We start from the raw sequence: 21,148 nt of genomic DNA, 5'->3' as shown, positions 1-21,148 counted from the left end.
TCTGTGTAGGTTGTTCCACTTCTGCTTCAAATTAGCTGAACCTTCAGAGCTGAGCATTAAGTGTTGCAGCCCTTGAGCAAAATCATACCTATTCAAAACCCTCCCCTCAAATGTCCCAGCTAAGGAACTTAGGAAGACTGGGAAAGGCAATAGTTGAACAAGAAATGGAAAGTTAGGTAAGAAAGAATTGTTTCTGAGAAGGGTTCATGGGAGTCCAGAAGGGCAGGTTGTAGAAATAGTGTCATTTTTTTTTTGTGATATTCAGATTTGTAATAACAAACCCTGATTAAAATGAGTTATCTTCTATAAGAATCTGTACAGCCAGAGCTAGCAGTTATTTTTGGCCATTGGTCTTAGTGGAGAGAATGCTGACTCACAGATTACCTGGGTACAACAGTGTATTTTCCTTGCTTTTCTCAACACTTGCTGTATGAATATATTAAAGTGTATTTGTATATCTTTTTATCTTTCTGTGGTTTTGTTATTTCAAAAAAAAAACCCCCAAAACTGTTCCTGTTCTCTGTGTGTGAGACACACATTTTTGGTTGTATCAGCAAAAATGATATCATGATACATTAAAAATGATGTTCAGCTGAAACGGAATGCAGTTAGTTGCCAAGCAGTGTTAAAGAAAACACCCCGATAAAGCAAACACTTACATCCTGCGTGAGTTCCCATGTGATGTACTTAGCGTGTAGTTCTTAAGAAATAAAGGGTATCATTTAGACATACTGTTTGTTCCTTCTGATGTCATTTTCTGCTGATTTTCATATTCAGTTTTAGGAACTAGGAAATGCACTTTTGACTCCTCTGTGTTGAGCAAATGAATTTTTTTTTTTCCCCATTACCTCTTCAAGGTATAATAGAGCATAAGTACAAATGTCTTGTCTTGTGTTCACATTAACCCAAAGTCAAGCAAGCTACGTAAAACCCTGGGTTGAAAGTCCCTCTGGGCTCTGTCAGGACACTTCCCCTAGCAGATGGGTTCTGTCCCTTTTTCTGAATCTAGGAAACTGTTTCCTCCTCTTTTCTTGTGTGCTCCAGGAGACTGTCATGAAGAAACTGTCCACGAGCAGAGTTGGCATGAGGCTAGCCTGTAGGAACTACTTCATCTGGCCTGTTGTACAGTGTGCTGTCATGAAGTGGAGTCCCTTCCACATTAGGCGCTTGCAGAGTTGGATGAAATCTGGACTACAGCAAGCAGCGATCTCGTAGGCAGACCAGTTGACTGCTGTCCTACTAAGGCAGTTAAATGGTAAACTTTCCAAAGCAATAGTTTTCATTTCATGAGAGATCTTTTTTCTTTTTCTGTCAGTGGACAGTGTGTCAAATGGGCTGTTAAAACAGTCTCACCATTGCTTGAGGGGGTAGAAGTGCCCACTTGGGGGTTTGATGAGGTGGAATTTTTTGTTCTACTGGTTTAAAATAAAGATAAAAATAGTAGTTACCAGATGCATTCACCATCCAAAACTAACCAGTGAATGGTATATGCAGATGGTAACCTGTGAAGACAGGTGGTGTCTGACACTTACATTTCTGTTTGCAGCTGAGGCAGGGACAGTTTTGCAGCAAGGGATGGGGGAGAACATTCAAGTGGTCAGAAGGAATAGGAGCTTGGTCTTGAAAATAAGAGTGATGGAAAAATTCCTGGGTGGTATTTAGGCAAGGAGGGAAACAAAATAGGAAAGAGGAGGAAAAAAACCCCTAAAAAACCAGAGGAGTATGCTTCTCTCTTTCTATCTGTCAGACTATCTAGTATGTGCTCTCCTTTCTACACCAGTGAATCCTGTCTCATCACTGTGAAGATGTGATTGCCCTATAAATAAGACTTTTTATTTTTAAATGTAAGGACTGCATGAAGTTATAAATCTGTTGTAAATGCTTGTGGCAGCGTAGCATTAGAGAGAGTACTTTTGGGGATTTTTTTGCATACAAATTAATCTGTCAGGCTGTCTGATTTAAGACTCTTGATAATTCGCATTTGACTGATACCACAAATTATGAAGGCTTGGTCTTAGAGCTGAGTTAAATCAAAGTGATTTTTTGTTTTTGAGAGCAGCATTGTATTCATTTCAGTCCAGTTGTTGTCCAGCCCTGAGAGTTGTTTTGGTGAAGACCTGGAATAACTTGACCAATTAAAGCTCAAAACCAAGATTTACAGGCTGCTGAAGCCATTGTATTAGACATGGTCAGAAAAACGTATAGTCGCATGTAAACAACAGAAATACAGGATTGTGGTGGAGGGGAAGACATTGTGTATAATTCCAGGAGTAGTTTGTAAGTTTTCTGCCTGTAGCTACCAGTCAGAACAATTCTTTGACCTGCTTGGCAGCTTCCTAAGAGTTTCTTGACAGCACTGGCTTTCATGCTGTGCATTTTTTTCCAAGTGTTTCCCAGATGGATATGCAGACTTTATTTGGCTCTCTTCCAGCCCTTCCCTTACCTGCTGCTGCATGTGTGTTGCTTTGTTCTATCTGCTTCCTTATTTTGACATCTTTGAGCTCTCTTTCGGATTACTTCTCTGTTTCAACTGTTCTTACATCCATAAGGTACGCTTTATGAAACTGATCTGAAGCACCTTTCTTTTTTTTTCTTTTTTTTTTTTTTTGTTTGTTTGTTTGTTTTCCTTATTGTCTTTGGTTATGACCTGATAAGGAGAGGTGATTCCATCTGACATGACACTGACTGCAGTATAGGCACAGTACTTATAGATGGTGAATTTAATTTAAATTTACTGGGAATTTGCTGTCAGGATTGTGCATAGCTTGTGGTCTCATGGGAGAAACGCTGAGTGACAGCTGGGATTTTCCTTTGCTTTCTTTCTTTTCACATTCCAGGTTTGTTTGGGAGGAGAAGATCATAGAACCGTTGGAATTACTGTAAGCAGACTGTGGCATTGACCCTGGTAATGGTATTTGTTTGTTGCAGCTGCAGGATACAAGGAGCAAAAATACAAATATTTAAGAGTCTGCTGGAGCCTTAATTGCAGTGTAGTTAAAGAGTCAGTGCAAGTCTTCAGTTGGTTTAACTTTATATTTTTTTTTTTCCTACAAATTTCTGCAAAAGCATTTTTTGTCCTTCCTTAATACCAACATGAGTTTTCTTTGGCTATAAAGAGAAGTTCCAGCGAATGTGATATTTTGAGGTTATTTTGGTAATCTAGGAGAAAATAGGTTGTAGACATTGCTGTGTGGTTTGGTTTAGTTACCCATTTCGATTAATACGCTACTCCTTGGTAGTGCTTACCTCTGACAGCTTCAGAAGAAGAAACCTTACAGCAGTTACATGGAGTTTTCCTCTTTGGAAAATGTCACTGTAACCTCCTCAGTAAGAAGGGTGTAGGTTACTTATCTTTCTTCTAAAAGCATGAAAGTTTACGTGTTTTAGGTTTATTTGCCCCACACCCCCTTTCTTAAAACAACTTTCACTTTGTTTCTATTAGGAAGAAGGCTAATACAAACATGAGATGTCTGTGTCCATGTCCTTCCTCTGCCATCACTTTTGGATTCATTTGGCCTCATTTCAACCAGATTTGACTGAGAATCAGAAATGTCAGTGGTTGTTTCATTTGCATGGGTTTTTAAAAAAATGCATGAGGCAAAAGAGGAGGGCATGAAGAAATAAATCTTCAAGGGAAAAAAACAAAACATTGACCTCTCCAGTGCTTGAGGGAAGCTAACTGTCCTATAGAAACGGCCAGTCCTCTGACTAGTAGACTGAACTGCTGCCTTGTGGCATACCATTCCATGGACTTCCTGAACATTTTGTGAAAAGTAATATTGATACGGGAATAAAAAACATCATGTGGTTTTCCACTACTTGTAGTTGTTTATATTCTCAAAGGGGTTGGGTGGGGAAAAGATGAACCAAGGAGGTTGAATATCATTGTGTGAAACTAAACGAGTTGTACTTAATGTAAAAGCAGCTGGAATAGAGGGATGTGATGTATGTTGCTGCTGAATACAGAGGAGAGAATTTGTCTTATTGTAAAGTACTAATTGCCAACTGGATTTTATTTTCAGTTCTATCATTGTTTTTTGTTTTAGGTCCTGTGTAATATGATTGTAGAAGTGCCTCGTTGGACAAATGCAAAAATGGAGGTAATTAAGAAAAATACCTTAATTATATAGGTATTTATGAAAGTTACGACAATGCAATGGCTTCCAGTACTCACAGTTTAATCAGAGTGTGGATTACTCTTTACACATAAAATTTTCTCTGTTAAAAAAGTAATTTGAAGTTGTGCATCCAGACACTTGCCTTGCAATTATAAAGTGTTGAGGTTCTAATTTTATTTCCCTTCTGCAGGTGAGCACTGCTTCATGACAGTCCTCTGACTGCAGAGTGCAGCATACTTGCCACACAGTCCTAGAGTACTGGCTTGCAGGACATTGCCCAACATTTAGTCTTACTCTTGCTTGCTCATACAGAATTCCACTCAGAGGGTTTAACTCCTCTCATTTCTGCTGTATAGTGTGCTCGGCCAAATCCTGACAAATGGAGTTGTTAATGAAAAAGCATTTCCTTGTGATAAAAAAAAATACTTGGGGACCTCATTGACTGAAAATACCTACTCCTGCAGGGAGATACTTTAAAAGTAAGGCCTAATGGGTTGTTCCTCTGCAGTTAGAATATAGAAGCTGAGTAATGCTTCATCTGTAGTGTTTGTGAAACAACAGATCTCACCAGGGTATGTCCTATCTTCCTGAACATTTGTATTAATTTTAGGGATGCTTTTAAGGAAGTTTGTGGTTGAGCTGTTAACTATGTTGATTATTAAAAATAACACCAAAGAACCTCCCCAGCCTGTTACTTCAGAATTTTGTTTTCTCCTTTCCCTGATGCTGGAAAATCATTTGTTTACCACCACAGTTGCTATTCTGCAAGCAGGGTTACCTTGGATATTTACCTTGTATTTTAAGATGACAATTTGTTGTGGAAGCTGAGTTCTCTTTTGCAGAGTTTCCCTTTGACAATGCTATTTGAACTCTCTGTGTAAAGGTCAGGTTGATCTCCCTCCGCTTCTCTTGGCATGTTATGTCAAGGGTGGGAAAGTTTGCTGTCCTGTTAGGTTCAGAAATCAGTGGGTTTAGACTTTTCTGTCTTCATAGAGGAGACCGGGTATAGTTCTCTAATCTGTAACTTTTAATATACTTGAAAATTCCTGCATTAATTGTTAAGGCAGTTGTCTTGCCTTGCTATTGTGTCCTGGCGGTCCTTCACTCCAGACTGGTAAGGTGCTAAAACCAGGTCTTGTCTGCATCTCCATGTTGCGATTCTCTCACATGGAATGGAGATTGTAGGGAATTAAACCTTGCTTTAGGATGAATGTTTCCCACTGTTACATCCCCAGTGCCAGATCTCCTGCTCATCAGTTTGTTGTATTTCTGTTGTTCTTCCCTTGATTTTACTGAAGGTGGTTTTCATGAGACTTTTGTCAGTGTTGTCAGTGACTCTTCTTTGTCCCAGTTTACATCAAGAAAAAGCATTGCTGAGCTCCACTTCTGTCAAAGTCCCAGGTGACATATTCAAGGCCGTCACTGTTGATTTATGACCAGAAGCAGGTAGAATCAAGTGTGAAACCAGAAATGTATGAACCTTGATCTCAGCTCTTGGAGAGGGTTTACTTGTGGAATAAGTGCATGCTATTGACAGTCTGGTGTGTTTCAAAAAGGTGGAATTCCTTTGGGATGTCTTTGGTGGTGATGGTGCTTTAGGTAAATTACAAGCATGTTGTAAAACGAATATGGACTAAGGGCTGTGTGCTTATGCGTGCAAGCTATGTACCATCTGAGCCAGTGTAACCATCTGAGCATGTAACAAATGTGATGCCATTCACATGAGTGTTTGTAAGCAAGAGCCAAGCTAACAGGGATTGGGTTGTGGTGTGGAGTGTCAAAAGGATGGTTACGGTGAATTAGCTGATGTATGGTAGGTAACTCATATGGCAGTGGGTTTGTATTTGAGGTTTTGGGGAGGATGATGACAGTAATAAACAGTTCAGCTTTAACTAGTTCAGTCCTTCTGTGAGTGCTTCTTTGGGAATAAGAATGCCTTCCTCTAATGTGAGATTCACTTGTTCCAAATCAGCATTAAGTTGGCATTTGGTGACTATGCAGAACTTGTACTTACTAAAAAGCATTTGTATGCTGAGAGGTGATGGAGAGAAGGGATGTGTGCAACAGGAGAGCAATGAACAGAGGGTGAGAAGAAGATGAAACATTTCCCCTGTTGTTGTCAAGCCCCTGTTGTCAGAAGAACTTGTGCCACTATTTGCATGTCTGTTGAACTTGTACTATAAAGTGCAAGAGCTTCTAACTGAAATTCCTTTCAGTATTTATGTTTGACCATGACAGCCTCCTTATAAATTTATGACTTTCTCTTCTAGATTCATTTTTTCCTTGCATACTTCACAACGTTATTTAAAACCTTAATAAGCTGCTTTTTGAACGTGACCCTTGAGATTTAGAGTGAGGCCATCATACTTTTAATAATTCTATCTTTCTAACTGGTTGGGTACAGAATGAATTGCTTTCCATTTTACCATTCTCTCTTTCTCTCTCTCTCTCTCTTTTTCACGATCTGCTTAGATTGCCACTGAGGAGCCGTTGAATCCCATTAAACAAGATATAAAGAAAGGCAAGCTTCGATATGTGGCAAATATCTTTCCTCACAAGGGTTATATATGGAATTATGGTGCCCTCCCACAGGTAACATTTTTGTTACAATGGTGAAAGTTTTCTGTCTTCTGTGTAAATTGCCTTGTAAATCTTGAGTACTGCCTGAATGCAAATCAGTTGCAAGAGGGATGTTTCTCTTTGATACATTTGTAAATTAGGATTTTTTTATGTTGAGCTTTATTGTGTCCGTAAATTTTGATCAGAATTTGAATGTGGGTGTAAATATGTGCCGTGTTTGAGGAAGGAGTTAAATGATCAAGAAATCTCAAATCTTTAGTCTATGTCTGTACTATAGTGACAGAATTAAACTGTCATGGTCTGTCATTCAGGAATACTTTGTCAAGTAGCCCTTTTCTGCTTAAACAAGGCTTTTTTAAAAAAAACTAATTTAGGATTTTCATGTATTGCAGCATAAATTTTAATTGGGATTTCTTAATATCTTCAACAAAGAGGAACACAAGTGCTGCTCTTTGTTAGATTAAACCTCAACTGCCTTAGTTAACTTTTCTCTGAACTGTGAGACTTTACTGATCATGACACATTCAAAATTTTGAGCCTTGAAAAAGCCCAGCTAATGGCTGAAATTTTGAGCGTAATGAAAAATTTTAAACTTTTTTCATTTCTGTGAATAACACATTGGACTTAAATTAATACTGAAGAACATGGTGGAGCTAGAAGAGAGTGATTTATTTTCTTTACACTTAACTGCATAAACAATAAAAGTTTACTCCTGAAAATCTGCTTATGTATTTAATCCCTGAAGAGGAGATATGAGGCAGGTGCTGGAGTATAGCAATGGAAGTCCTTATCTAGTTGGCAGTCTCAGTAGACAAAATTTCCAAGTAGGTATAGCTGGGAACCAGCAATTCCATTTAATGTTTTGAAATTTGTGTGTGTCTTAGTACAAAGCCAAAATCAAACATTTGAATATTTTCCTGCACAAAGTGCATTATTTTGGACTGATGACACTTTCCCCAGGAGAAATGTTCAGGTTCCCTTGTTACCTTGTGAGTCAGAGAGGGCTGGAGATAATTGTCATTTTTATTTTCTGTAGTAACTTTAAAATACCAGTTGGGTCATTACACCTCTGCTTGTTGAAGTTAGATGATACTCCAGATTCCTACTAGCAGCTGTAACAAACAAAATCCAGTTCAGTGTCTCCATTATCACAAGAGCATTTTTCATTAGGATCAGCAGTTGCCAGAAGTTCAGCCCTGGTATATGGCTTAAAGATATGTATTTGTGGCTGCTGTTTAATGCTGTGGAACAGAGAAGAAAAAAAAATGACAGTAGGACTATCATTATTGTCCAGAGAACACCATTCCTAGCAAGCTTTCCTTCTAACCTTCAGGTGGAGGGGTGCAGCTGGGCAGGAAAGTAGTACTGATATAGTGCAGCCTTAAATAAAAAGCACTTTGGAAAAGTATTGGAAAAATAAGTTTTAAGTTGAAATTCTTTCTTGACTCCTCATCAGCATTTTTTGGTAATGATTCTGCTACCTAAACACCTGAGCTTTTCACTGTTTTGCCTTTTAGTATCAGTCAAGTTCTCAAGAACAAGTTTGAGGTGGGGGTTCGACCATGAACAGTAGGAGCTAACAGTATAGCTCCTTGGAAGAAAAGTCTTCTAACTTCATTGGACTCAAAATTCTTAACCAGGAAAGCTTCTCAACTTTAGGATGAGTTACTCATGACTAACCAGTAAGAGACAAAACAAGTACTGGTCTAGTAATTTAAGTTAGTGTAACTTAGCTATGATTCCTTGCTTGCTCAGAGCAGGGATTTGAACTTGCCTTCTGGAAGAGCTTCTTTGGCCTTAAGCTGTTGGCTGTTCTTGGGAATGTACATGTCTCAAAATACTCAGAAATATTTCATATTATATCAAAAACTTTAAAAAGCTAATTGGTTGCTGACAAATCCATATCTAGGAGCTTGGTTAGCTCAAAGCCTAGATGTTTTTGAAAGCAACTTACGTTAGTGCCATGGTATTTAAAGAGTGTAATAAGCATGTAATTGTAGGATGTCCTAGTTTAATCCCACAATCACTAGTAACCAGAAGAATACATATTCAGGGTCCTCTGATGCCTTAATCACTGCAATTTGATAAAGTGTGTCTGTTGAGTCATGGATGCAGTGAATATTTTTGTTACTATGTCCTCAGTAATCCTCATGTTACTTGTCCTGAGTATGAGGATGAGTTACTCAACGTCAGTCTGTTGGCTATTTGTTTGGTTTTTTTTCTTTTCAAATTGAGCAACGCTGTTCTCAGAAAGCTGATGTTTTTATTGGTGTTTTTATTAATCTTAGTAATTTTGTGGTTAGGTGAATTATAATTGCAGATCAGCTGGTAAATGATAATTCTCTTTCCTTTGACAGACCTGGGAAGATCCAAACCATACAGATGACAGTACAGGATGTTGTGGGGATAATGATCCTATTGATGTTTGTGAAATAGGTTCAAAGGTTTGTCTTTATCAGGATTAATTTTATTTACCAAGGTTAATTTAAAAATTTGGTAACAACTTTTGGAAGAGAAGGGCAGGTGGAAAACAAGAAAAGATGGTAATAGTTTCAGGGGATGACAAAAGTATGAATAGAGGATCTGAGGAGGGAATAGGTAAGGAAATAGTGGATTTTTTTAAAAGGAGAAAAAAAGCAGGATTTGGTGAAGTCCATATACTGGATAAAAGGGAAAATAAGAGAACACCACCTGAAGTTCTGTGGCTGGACAGTGAGTTTTGGGTGAAGGAGGAGGGGGTTAAGATTTTTGGGGAAGGAAAAGATTTCTGTCTTTTTCCCCTGTTGGCAGTACTGGGGCTAGGAAAAGGTTTCAGAAAGATGAGGAAGTATGGCAGCATCATGCACATAAAATTACAAGGTCAGACCCACAAAGGAGGTAGGTTTGAGTTTTCTCATGGGTAAAAACAGGAGTAGATCCCTATTCTCTAGAGGAGAAGACAGGAACCTATTGCAGTGTTGCAGAGTTACGAGATATAGAGTGAGTGGATGAAAAAGAGGTGCAGCAAACACCATTAGTAGGTATAGGGGAAAGGTTTAGCTCACTGAAAGGAAATTCTACATATCTGGAGGCAGCAAAGAATGGAGCAATCCTCCATGGTATCAAAGATGGGATTATGAAATGTATGAGTTTGGAAGAGTGATCTCTTGGGATATTTTAGGTAAGGGGAAATTTGATAGGTGACCTTAGTGAAGGTGGCTTTATTTGAGGAAAGGAACCTAAAGCTGAATTTCAAGGGATCCAGAAAGAGTTATAAAGGGAATATTAGCTGGTAGGGAGAAGATTCCCAAGAAAACGCAAAGAAGAGTTGTGCTGGTATTTCTGGGGAGGATTGTGTGTTTATATGTGTATATTGGAGTCTAGAGGAAGGAACGGCAAGACATAGATTAAGACCAAGAGTTGAGAAAGTAGAGTCAGGAGGAAGGAAGGAGTTAAAAAATAAGTATGAGGTACTTTTGACTTGCAGTTTAGGGTGAAGATCAAGAAGGTGTGGAGGAAGTAGGGTAGAAGAGAAGGAAAAAATTTCTATCTTGTGTTTTTTACTTAAATAAATGCTGACTGGAGAATTGAGGGTCGAAGAATAGCAATGGTGGGAGAAAGGCTAGTAATGTTAAATAGATACGTACTGGGTTTACAGACCTGTCTTGCAATTCTGTTAGTTCCTGGTCAAAAATGTAGTAAAACTGTTTTGTCCGTAAGGTAAAAGATAAATTCTATGTAATGTTTTCCAAATCTTTGTGAGATTATGTTCTCTTTCAGATTCGTTCTTCTGGTGAGATTGTTCAGGTGAAGGTCTTGGGTGTTTTAGCTCTTGTTGATGAAGGAGAGACAGATTGGAAGATAATTGCTATCAGTGTGGATGACCCAGAAGCTCAGAAAATCCATGGCAAGTATTTTCATCTTTCTTAATGCAAGTTATGTCACCAACTTGCACAGTAGAATGGTACCTGAGTTTAGGCCACCCAGGACAAGAAGAGACAGACAGTGGAAAGGCAAGACTTTTGCAGGTTTTTTGTTGTTTAAATCAGGTGCTCTCTTCAAGGAGGGCATATATGCTTTCACACTAAGCTTTTGAAAAGGTTCACTAGGATTTTCAAGAGGACGTGTCACGCAGAAAGTCGTTTGACTTCTGAAACACAAGTGCCTTAGAAAGTGACCTCTTAAAATGACAGCCTTATCTCCTGTGTAATAGTGCATATTTACCCACTCAGATTACGTAGCACGCTGCCATTTTCTTTGTTGAAAGTGTTTGTTCCTTTATATTTGCAGGCATTGTGTTGCATTCTGAAAAGGGCTGTACATTTCCAATGTTTTGTCACTTGTAACTGCGTTACTTCCAGGGTTTGTTGCCTAGTATGAATGATTAGGTTTCACCTTTTAGCTTGAAAATTTGCAAAGGTAACTGCTAATGCCGCTAACCCTAATATCAGCCTTGATGATGACTAGCTGCGCAGGGGGAAATATCCTGTCCAGACTTGTCCTCCTTGTGACCACTTTTCTGGTATCCCAGTAGAATTCAAGTACTAAAGAGTGTCTGTGTGAATAGCACATCAAGTGTAATTCTACTTGCAGGCTGTTTGTTAAGAAGATGATACAGATAAAGGGATGTTCACTTCCTCAAACGGAATGTTACTGGGAATCATGAGAATTAAGTGAGGAGGTTTGTCTAAAAGTTAGTGATTGTTATGAGACCAAAAACCATCTATACTGTCAGGTATGAACGATCAGAGCCTGCCCTTTGTTGGTAGGGAGCACCAAGGCACAGAGTGGCCTTTCTGTAGGAATAAGGCTATCCAGTAGCTTTTTAAGGAATTATGTTTCTCGGCCATTGAGGCTTTTTCCTGGTTTCTGAGTGTAAAGTAAGTATATCACTTGACTGGCCCTTCATTCTCAGTTTTCTTGCAGGTTACTTTCACATGGAGAATACTTGGCTTGTGGGGAAAGAAGGGGAGAAGAGGAAATGAGGAAAAGGAAACCCTTGGGTTGATGCTGATTAAAATCATTGGGCAGATGAATTACTACATAGTGTTTATGAGTCTTTAACTAGTTTGACAGTTAGAAATTAAGAATTTCAGCTTAAGGAAATAGTAAGTAATAGTTTGCTGTTAATGTTAGTATCAATTTAAACCTTTCTATAATGTGCAGTGAAATGCAATATAAGCGTCAGTAGTTAAAAGACAAGTAATTAGCACTTTTATTTCTATACACTGTTCTGTTTAACTCTTACATTTTTCCTTAACAATTTCTGAGATAGTTTACTCAGAAAAGCGGGTGAGATAATCTAAAAGGAGTCCTTTCTTATCAGAGAATAGCTGCAAAACTTCAAGAAGAGAACTGTCCTTCTGAGGTTCAGAGAAGTGCAAAAATATTTATCCAGTTTAATCTGACTTCCCTTTGGGATTGGAGTTGCAGTCCAGGATTTACAAAAGGAAAGAAAGAAGAAAAAAAAAAAAGCCCCCATCTGCTTTCACAAAACATGACTAGCTTGCAGTATTTAACAGCAATCATTCTTCAGTCTGAAAACAAACAAATCTGTTGGAGTAGGCAGCACAATATGTCCTTTTATACTTTGTTTTTCCCCCTTCCCAAAGATGTTAATTATTTCAGCATAAAGGGATAGCAGCTACAGATAAAACTGGTATCTCCCTCAATAAGTGACGTGCTGCTGTGTTACGGTGGTGGTCTCCTGGGGAAAGATGAGGCTGAATGTTGCCTTCTAAGTCTGTCCAGTCATTTTTGTATCATTTGCTAAACATTTCGTATTGGACTGAGAATCATCACATTTGCTTTCAGCTCAGTATGTGCACAGCCCCCAGTGAACATTTGGAAAAGATAATTCTGAGACATCAGAGTGGTGATTACTTGCAAACCCCATCCTGAGCCCGCGCAGTGTGTTAACTCCTCTTGCTGCTTTAAGCACACCCCAGGTACTCTGTATATTCTCCTTCTGGGATTGTGATCATTCTCATAAGTGCAATTGATTTTTCTGAGACTTCACAGAACTTAAAACTGAGCAGTCCCAACTTCTGAGCAGTTCTCATTGTTTATTCATAGCACTCCACTGTACTGTGTCCTGCAGGCTTTTATTGATAAATACTGGTTTAAATTGGAAACCCTGCCTAGAACTCTCCTTCACACTGAGCAATGAAAAACTCTAGTTTATAGTGACAATACCCAGGAATGATAAGCAATACTTAGCACCTATTCGAGTGGGAACTGCATCATCAGTGAGAATAGCAGGGGCTTTAGTGTCTTTTTGGACTGACTTTTGAAGGTAATCTGTTTGAAATTATAGCACTTAATACTGGTGGGCATGGGGGCAATCTCACTCCAAATGCGACCTGTATGTCAGATGCAGGTATCTGTGAGAAAGTTTCTTTTAGACTGAAACTGGACATCTCCAGATTTGTCTGTTTCAATAAGATGTGTCTTTGTGGCTACCTGAAAACCACTGTGTTGTCTTTCTGCTCAGGCAGTTGCTAGGCAGATGGCCATTAGAGGGCCAGCAAAGCAACTTTAGACCAAGCAAGTCTGGGAAAGAGCCTAAAAGCTCCCTGTACACTGAAACACTAAATCTTGGTGCTGTTATAGGCCCAGCCCTTTTTTGTTGTTGTTGTTCTTGCTTTTTGTTTGTTTGTTTTTTTTGTAAAATCCTGAACAGGAGTAGAAGCAAATTCTTGGAGTGGAAAGGCTGCTTGCCTGCTTATCTCATAATTTGGATTGAATTTAATACCTTGGAATCCACATACATGTCTGATGTGCTTGACAAGGTTGGGCTCAGAAAGGATGAGCGATATGTTCATGCTGTAATTTGGTCTAAATATATATGGCATCTTCATGTTGGACAAGAGGTTTTGAAAATCACTGGCAGGTGAAGGAGGAAGAGTGTTTGAAGCAGCTTATGAAAAGTCTCACTCTCAAAAGGTCATCTTACCTTCCATGAGCAAACTGGACAAATCATGTATGCTGGATGGCATTTTGGAGGTGATTTAGCAGCCTGGAATCTTAGCAGCCATTTTTTGCTATTGCTCACTGGAAAGATGTCTGGATATATTCAAGAGCAGTTGATGATTTGTACCGGCTTTGTTGCGCTACTATTTGCTGGCACTGGTATAGTTAACTGTGCTATGTTGCCATGCTGCTTTTCCAATGTGCAACTCAAGATTGGCTTTTTGAGTTAAGTCATCGAACACTAAATGGCAAAAACAAAGCATATTGCATACTTTGTACCATATATTGTTATAGACCCTTGCATGTGAGTGTATTTATATGCAGAGCAGCAGCAGAGGCCCTGAAAACCTTTGTTGTGGATTTGTGTAAGCATTCAATATAAAGAAATTAATTATCTGTACTGAGGCTCCACTCCTACCCCCTCACACCATGCTGCACAAAATACACCAAATGCCTTTATATGGAATGTAGCTGCTGCTTCCTGTAAATGTTTATAAGATGTTATTAAAAACATATGTCCTCTCTTCCCACAGACCTTGTTTAGAAAGCTTGCTGCAAGCGTGTTGTTTTAGCTTCGCTTGCAAGAAGCAGCATCTGTTGTACTAAAAATGGTAGTTTTGTACAAATGCTTTTGTTGCTCTCTTTTGTAGAGCCAGATAGAATTGGGATCTGCGTTTGCATTGGCTCACTCCCTTGACAGAGAGCTAGCAGCAGTTGTTTGTGCCAGCCTCTAGAGATTTTCTGTGTTGAGACTAAACTGCAACCCTTAATGTGATTAGCCTTCTCTTTTTAACCCTTGGTGCTTAACTTTGGTGCCCAGAAATATGGGACCTGTGGGTGTATGTAGGCAGTATAAAGAAATTATTGCCTAGAGCCCAGTAGGTATGTGCTGATAATGTACCTGCAGGAGCCTGACCTTTCTGCCCTGTCACTCTGAGCAGGGCTTGCTTGCAGAGATGAAACCACATCAGGCCAGGTACATGCTTGCTACTGCTGTGCTTGCTCAGCCCCCTTTGACATCAGTGTGAGTACATATCTCTAAGGGAAGGTAAGCAGTCAGGGTCAGAAAAAAGTGTCTAACAGTGTCTGCTGCAGAAAAGACATCTGACTGGGGATTTTTTTAATCATAATACGCAGCTAACTTCTCTAGATATTAGTTCAGTAAATCACTGTACTGCTTATCCTGATCTTTTCTTTTACCTTTCTTTCTTACTCTTCTGTTTTTCCTGAGTATATTTTTCTCCTTCTCCCCCTGATATCCCAAAGATGCTGTCTGGGTTTCAAAGTGGAGGAGTGGAGGACAAGCTGTCTTTCAAGCTTTTCTATGGTGCCTCTTAATGAACTGAAGAGGTAGCTGTTGAGTGGTGCGAGAGGTGCTGTTTTCCTTATATTTTGTGCTATGTGCTGGCTCCACAGCAACAGGATCGATTTTTTATTTTTTTTTTTTTTCCACTGTTGCACTTTTTCCTGCTGCTTGCCACCAACTGCCTTTATAATACAGATGTTTTGGTTGATTTTTTTTCTTTAACCATTTAAGCTTCATTTGGTGCCCAGTAGCTGTCCTTCATAATAAAGAACAGTGAAGTGAAGCATGGGGATGAAGGAGAATAACTTGCAAGGAACCAAGGAAATAAAAGCAACCACTATCCCACTTCTTAAGTCCTCAAAAACAGAAAATACAGCAACCAGTACTTTAGGGGCCATATAATGCTGTAGCCTGAGTCTGTGTAGTCATTTTACCTAGGCAAGGTGTTTTCCAGTAGAGAGAGTGTGAAATTCAGAGACATTATTCTATCCATGAAGATGGTCATCCCTATCTTAAGGAGGTAATGAAAGCCTGCCCCAAAGCCTATTCTAATATTTGAGTCCTTTACAAACAAAGCCTATAGATGAGGAACAACAGATGGGGAAGGGCAGAAGTGTCAGTACACAGTAAAGCACTTTTGATGAACAGTTTTTATGGGAATAGGAGGCAAATAACCAAGTAGGAGGAATGGAGAAGCAGAGTTAGGAGAGAAGTTTGCTGGAACAGGAACCAGAAAAAAGGAGCAGCAGTCTGAGAAAATAGGCTTAAATTTAAGTAGCGTCTGGAGATGGAGACCTGGAGTTCATCCACTGCTGGGAGCCAAGGAAATTGCTGCAGCAGTTTGGTTTGTTTTACAGACTTGAGGAGATACTGTCTCTTCAACAAGTACTAGAAATTATGAGTTCAAACCTCAAAAGAGATGGAAGTGACAAGGGCTCAAGATGTGAGGAGGGATGTTCCCTTGCTTGGAGAGAAGAGGATGATACACTGGAGCCCAGAAACTGATTTGAATTGGAGCCGCAGTTTTATTAGTGCCCAAGTGAAGCATCCTGCCTCCAACCAAGACCCCACCCTTTTCTAAATCATTCCTTCTTGGTTGATCTCACCCACCCACCCCAATGAAAGGCTTCTTGTGCTCTTAAACGTGTATTTGGTGTAGAAGACCTGCCTCTAGCACAGCCTTATATGCCCTTGCTTTTTTCTGGGATTCTGCCAATGAAACTCCCTAATCTTCTACAGGCAGATGGCCAGCAGCCAAGTTCAAAATGTGTTTTACTCCAAGTCCATAAACACGTAGCCCTATTAAGTACGTGCAGAAGCAAAAATTGACATAGAGTTCTTCAAAGTTTTATGTTTTATTTTTTGGGTAGTGTGTGATCCAGTGGAATTTGGGAGTGGCATCTATCAGATGCCTATGAACACTCAGCATATCTTTTCACGTAGGTTTGGTCTCACAGTTCAGTCCACATGCTGTCTCCCTTGGTGGTCTACAGAGAACTGAATGATCTGTAGCACAAGACTTTTTCCCTTCTTTTACTGTTCTCATTAGAAATATTTGAATGTCTTTGTTCAGGTTCACAGACTAGATTTTAAAAAGACATTTGGGCACTTAAAGATGGAAAGCACATGACTAGGTGCCAATTTTGTGGACTAAGCAACTCTGAAAATCTGTTTTATAGGACTGGATAGACAGAAGAGTATCCATCGGGAGTCACTGCCGACCAGGAGATGTCAGTGAGTGAGGCATATCTATGGGAGAAGATAATTAAGTAGCCGAGCAGTATAAAGAGAGAGCTAGAGACAGGATGAGATGCCAGGGAATCGGGAAGGGAGAAATGAGCAAGTGACTGGCAGAACACTAGAGGAGGAGAATAACACCATGGAAGGTGGCCTGGGCAGAGTGAGATTATGAAATAGCTGGAAGACTGAATGCAAAGTGCAGCAATAAAAAGTCAGCTCCCGTTTCTATCAGCAGTGACTGTAGGAGGGAAATAGATGGAAAGAGAAGGATTATACCAGCTACAAAAAGTATGTGGCTTCCAGAAAGGACAAAATCCTTTATTGTATCAAAATAAAACTGTATGGAAGGCTTTTCCGTGTGAACGTACTGCCAGAGAGTTAATTTGCTGAGGGGCTGATAGGACCACCTCATTGCAAGTGACAGGAGTGATGGTAGTCTCACAGGACAACCCGGTAGAATTCGATATGCACAGCAGAAGTAAACATTTAAGATCATGAACTGCATCTTTGCTGTATCAGTATAGCCCTCGAGTAGAGTTACTGTGTGACTCTTTAATCTCTCTGTACCCACTGGGGCAACGTTCGTCTCTGCCTCCCAAGGGTGTCCTGAAAATGGCATGCATTCCTCTTCGTGTCCTGTTCCATATTTGCATGGTAGGATTATAGAGGTAAAGGTCAAATTGGCTTACCACTGTGAGTGTGCAGATATCACAGGGTTATCACTAGAGTTAGCGTGTAGTGCTCATGGCGTGTATCTATCTTGTATCTAATGGGTTGAATTTGGAAGTAAAGTGATCAAAGGGATATAACTTTAATATAACTTTGAGAAGTCAAGCCTGTATTTTGTTTTGGGGTGCTGGTTTAAAAATCCAAGTGTTGAAATTGTTTTTACTAGCTATTCTTTCGTTGTCAAAAAATGCCTATAGTCTTTGCAGTGGCTGAGGGAAAAAATACCTCACTGAGTGATCTAAGTATTGCAAGAGGTACCTACTGAGATGAAAGCCTATAAATACGGAATTTTCTTCCTCTCCTGTCACAAGTATGGTCCTTTTGTTCATTGCCCCTTTGGGTCTTAATTAATGAAGGGCAGGAGGCAACTGGTTTACCTGTTTAGTGTGGTTGTGAAATCATATCAACTATGGGCAGCTAATGTAATAAAGTGAAGTTCCCCAATGACTTTGAAAGTGCTCAGTGAAATCAAATTGTTTGCAGATCCTTTATGAGACTTTAAAAAATGGATGTTACAAAAATTGTGAGTAAAAATCACCAGTCCTTTTTCTTTTTTTTTTTTTTTTCTTTTTAACCTACAGATATTGATGATGTCAAGAAGCATAAACCAGGTTACCTTGAGGCTACAGTTGACTGGTTCCAATTATATAAAGTCCCTGATGGTAAACCAGAAAATCAGTTCGCTTTTAATGGAGAATTTAAAGACAAGGTGAAGATCATCCAAAATTAAAGATGCATCTTTCTGTCATGTGGCCTCTTTAATACATCCTAGAATTTTTGGCATTGTAAAGGAGGAGGTTTAGCAAAAAGAAATTTTATACAAGAGATCTTTGAATACAATTTGTTAGGCTAGGAATAAATAATGTTTGCTGCCTTCCATTTTGTTCAGGGAAAATGCATAGTTTATTAAAGGAAGTCTGCAAAAAAAGTTGAGTCCTAATCCTTACGAGACTTACACACGCATCTGTATGTTCGTAGGTTTTCTTCACAGCATTTTCGTTCTCCCTGTCAGAGGAATGAACAGATTGTCTTTTCAGGTATTTTTTCAGTCCTGATTAATAAATTTTCCTGACTTTTTTTTTTAAGGCTGTACAGTTTAAGACAGACAGTAGGTTGCAGATTTTTTCATATTTGGTATTTGCTGAAGTTATACTTTTTCCTGGTAATTTTATGTAAAAACATTTGAGCTGGTTTTGGCTTGAAAGCTGAAAAAATTCTTTTCTATTTTTTAGAAAAAATAAATGACATTTTAAACTATCTACAGCAAAAATGGCCAGTGTTTGAAAGGAGAGTGGACCTGGGAATAGACCTCGCTGAGGAAAATACCTGGATTTTTCCAGAGGAAATTGAGTGTGATTTGAGTAAAAGTGCTTTGCGATCGTGTATTGCACACTCTCTGTAGACTATTTTTGGCAAAAATCACGGGTTCCTAATGAATGATGTCCATGTCTCAGCTGGTTCAGCCTTGCAGTGTGCTATCAAAGTTATAAAATGATTTCTAACCAGCACAGACAACTTTACATGTTTTTTCTAGTTAAAGAGATGCCCTGACTCCCCTCTGCACTAAAACTGTCTTTTAAATCAATGGAACGTAGAGTTGTAAGGCTTGATAACCTGATCTCTCCCCTCTTCTCCCAGGAACTGCTCTTAGAGATTTTCCTGCTCTGTAAAGCAGCATGTTGCTCTGTAGTGACAGTTTAACAGGGTATATCCCTGTCAGGCCATTGGAGTTCAGGCTTGAGGCACTAAATGCCCCGAGATAGCTGGTTTGGAGCACTTCAATAGTTCTCAAGCATTTCTGGAGACCCAGGATGTGGCGAGGCGGCCGTGGCTGTGCTCCAGCAGTGCTGGTGAAGTTCACAATGTTCCAGTGGCATTTTGCCAAGTCACTCCTTGTTAGGAAATGTGAATGTTCTGTTGGCAGCTTTTTGCAAGACAGTCTAGATAGCATCATCTGGACACTGAAGGCTTATTTTACTGTATTTTTTTTGAACCTTTTTCATCCCCACCCTGCCCCCAATATTACTTTTGTTTTAAACAAACAGAAACTGTTAAACAGCTGACATGTTACATTGTTGCAAATGCTTAAGTATATGGTTGGGCAATTAATGAAGTAAATGCAAATTTTGCCACTAGAGGAGAAACCTTAACTCTGACCCAGATGTGCATGCGTAACAGAGGAGGCACAGCTCACACACTTTGTCCCATTTAGGACCTGGTACTGTTTTCTACATCTGTAGGTGTCTGCTTAGCATCTAGTACTGATTTCATTTTTTTCGTGCAGCCTTTTTTGGTTTTTGGCTGCAGACTGAGGGGAAGTCCTGAATGTGTTGCCAGTGTATTTGACAGGTAGTGAAGTTTGTTTCTTTTCATAAAAAAGGGTGTTATATTTTCCAGAAATTTAATGAGGCCTCGAAGGAGGCCCCTTAAAATAACACATGAAACAGTATGTTTTAATAAACTAGTTCTGTGGCTTTTTTTCTGTTTAATGACATTTTAAATCATAAAACTTTTCCTTGATGTAAACTAGGATTTTGCTGTTGAAATTATTAAATCCACCCATGAATACTGGAAAGCTTTGCTTCATAAAAAAGCTGATGGAGGTGCTATTAAGTGGTAAGTATCCAGTCACGTCTTTTCTTCTCTGTGCTAGCACTGATGGTATTCAACATGTGGCAGCTGTGCATGAACTGCTTAGATTTTTGACTTTGAGATGAGAGGAATACTCATGGTTTTGATTGATAATTAATTGATAATAGGCTATGATTGACTAATTGCACATTGTATGACAATGATTTACTGGTAAGTCATTCCAAAAATATATTGATCATATAAAAGTGACATAGCTGACTTCAACTTTCAAGAAGTGGCCCCAGAGTGTGTTTGGGATCATCTTGGGAGAATCTCGGTATCCCATGCAAATCCTCTTGTCACTGTTTATTCCATCCTTCAGTGCTGCATTGCTGTGTTGCAAAATTCTTTTGCAGCTTAGCATTCCATATTTTCTCGTTCTCTGGAATGAGAAAACCAAATTGTTATTCTTTACTAGCCTTTGGCCTGATCTAAATTAAAATGGACTTTATTAAGCTCTCTGGACTGGTTTGTATTGGCAGTTCTGGCACCAGAGGCCTTGAAGAGCTGGCAGGTATCTTTGCCTGGTGCTTTTCAATGGCTGTAGATTGCTGTTAGCTAAACCAGAGGGCAAAGACTGTGGGCGAAGCTGTGCTCAGATAGTTACTGTCTTCTGTTTTATTGGGATAATGTGACTTTCTCTTTCTTGGAGCTGTGGAACACCTTAGCAGTTGGACAGGTTGGTAGTTTTACTTTAGCATGGCAAGAATACTCTAGGATAATATTCAAATTTTGATCTTGATCATTTCAGAGGCACTTTGAGCTTCATGTTGACAAAATTAAAAAATAATTAAAATTGTAAGACCTTAAAAACCCATGACCAAACTCACTTTTGGTGTGAAAGGATATATATTCATAGGGAAGCATTTCTACAAAGTATTTGGTCCCAGAGTTTGTCTGCTCTCTGGAAGCAGGACAGGTATCTGCTGCTTTATGTAGGAGCAGAGTTTTGACCTGTTTTTCATTCTTCTTGTTAGATACTGCAGGCAGGTTTCTGCAAACCAAGGGCAGCCTGCCACAGAATCTGGCCATCCTTCAAGGCACATGAGACAGAGGGGATATTCACACCATCTGTGCTAGCCATCTAGGTGTT

At 39.3% G+C, this 21,148-nt stretch overlaps 1 protein-coding gene across 2 annotated transcripts in view; it reads left to right on the top strand.

Moving 5' to 3' along the window:
- The window catches only part of PPA2 (inorganic pyrophosphatase 2), a 36,240-nt gene that overhangs the window by 8,308 nt on the left and 6,784 nt on the right, over positions 1-21,148 (top strand). Inside the window, exons 4-10 of one of the 2 annotated variants that reach the window (XM_068403366.1) lie at positions 2,838-2,879; positions 4,047-4,100; positions 6,591-6,710; positions 9,056-9,142; positions 10,458-10,584; positions 18,006-18,133; positions 19,955-20,040. In XM_068403366.1, coding sequence (XP_068259467.1) covers positions 2,838-2,879; positions 4,047-4,100; positions 6,591-6,710; positions 9,056-9,142; positions 10,458-10,584; positions 18,006-18,133; positions 19,955-20,040 — 644 coding nt within the window. The remainder of the gene's footprint in view (positions 1-2,837; positions 2,880-4,046; positions 4,101-6,590; positions 6,711-9,055; positions 9,143-10,457; positions 10,585-18,005; positions 18,134-19,954; positions 20,041-21,148) is intronic. The other variant, XM_068403365.1, reaches the window with a different exon arrangement.

The sequence above is a fragment of the Nyctibius grandis genome, chromosome 6 (genome assembly GCF_013368605.1).
Source record: "Nyctibius grandis isolate bNycGra1 chromosome 6, bNycGra1.pri, whole genome shotgun sequence".
Taxonomy (NCBI): domain Eukaryota; kingdom Metazoa; phylum Chordata; class Aves; order Nyctibiiformes; family Nyctibiidae; genus Nyctibius; species Nyctibius grandis.
The sequence above is the reverse complement of the archived record's forward strand: the minus strand, read 5'-3'. Positions and strand labels throughout refer to the sequence as shown.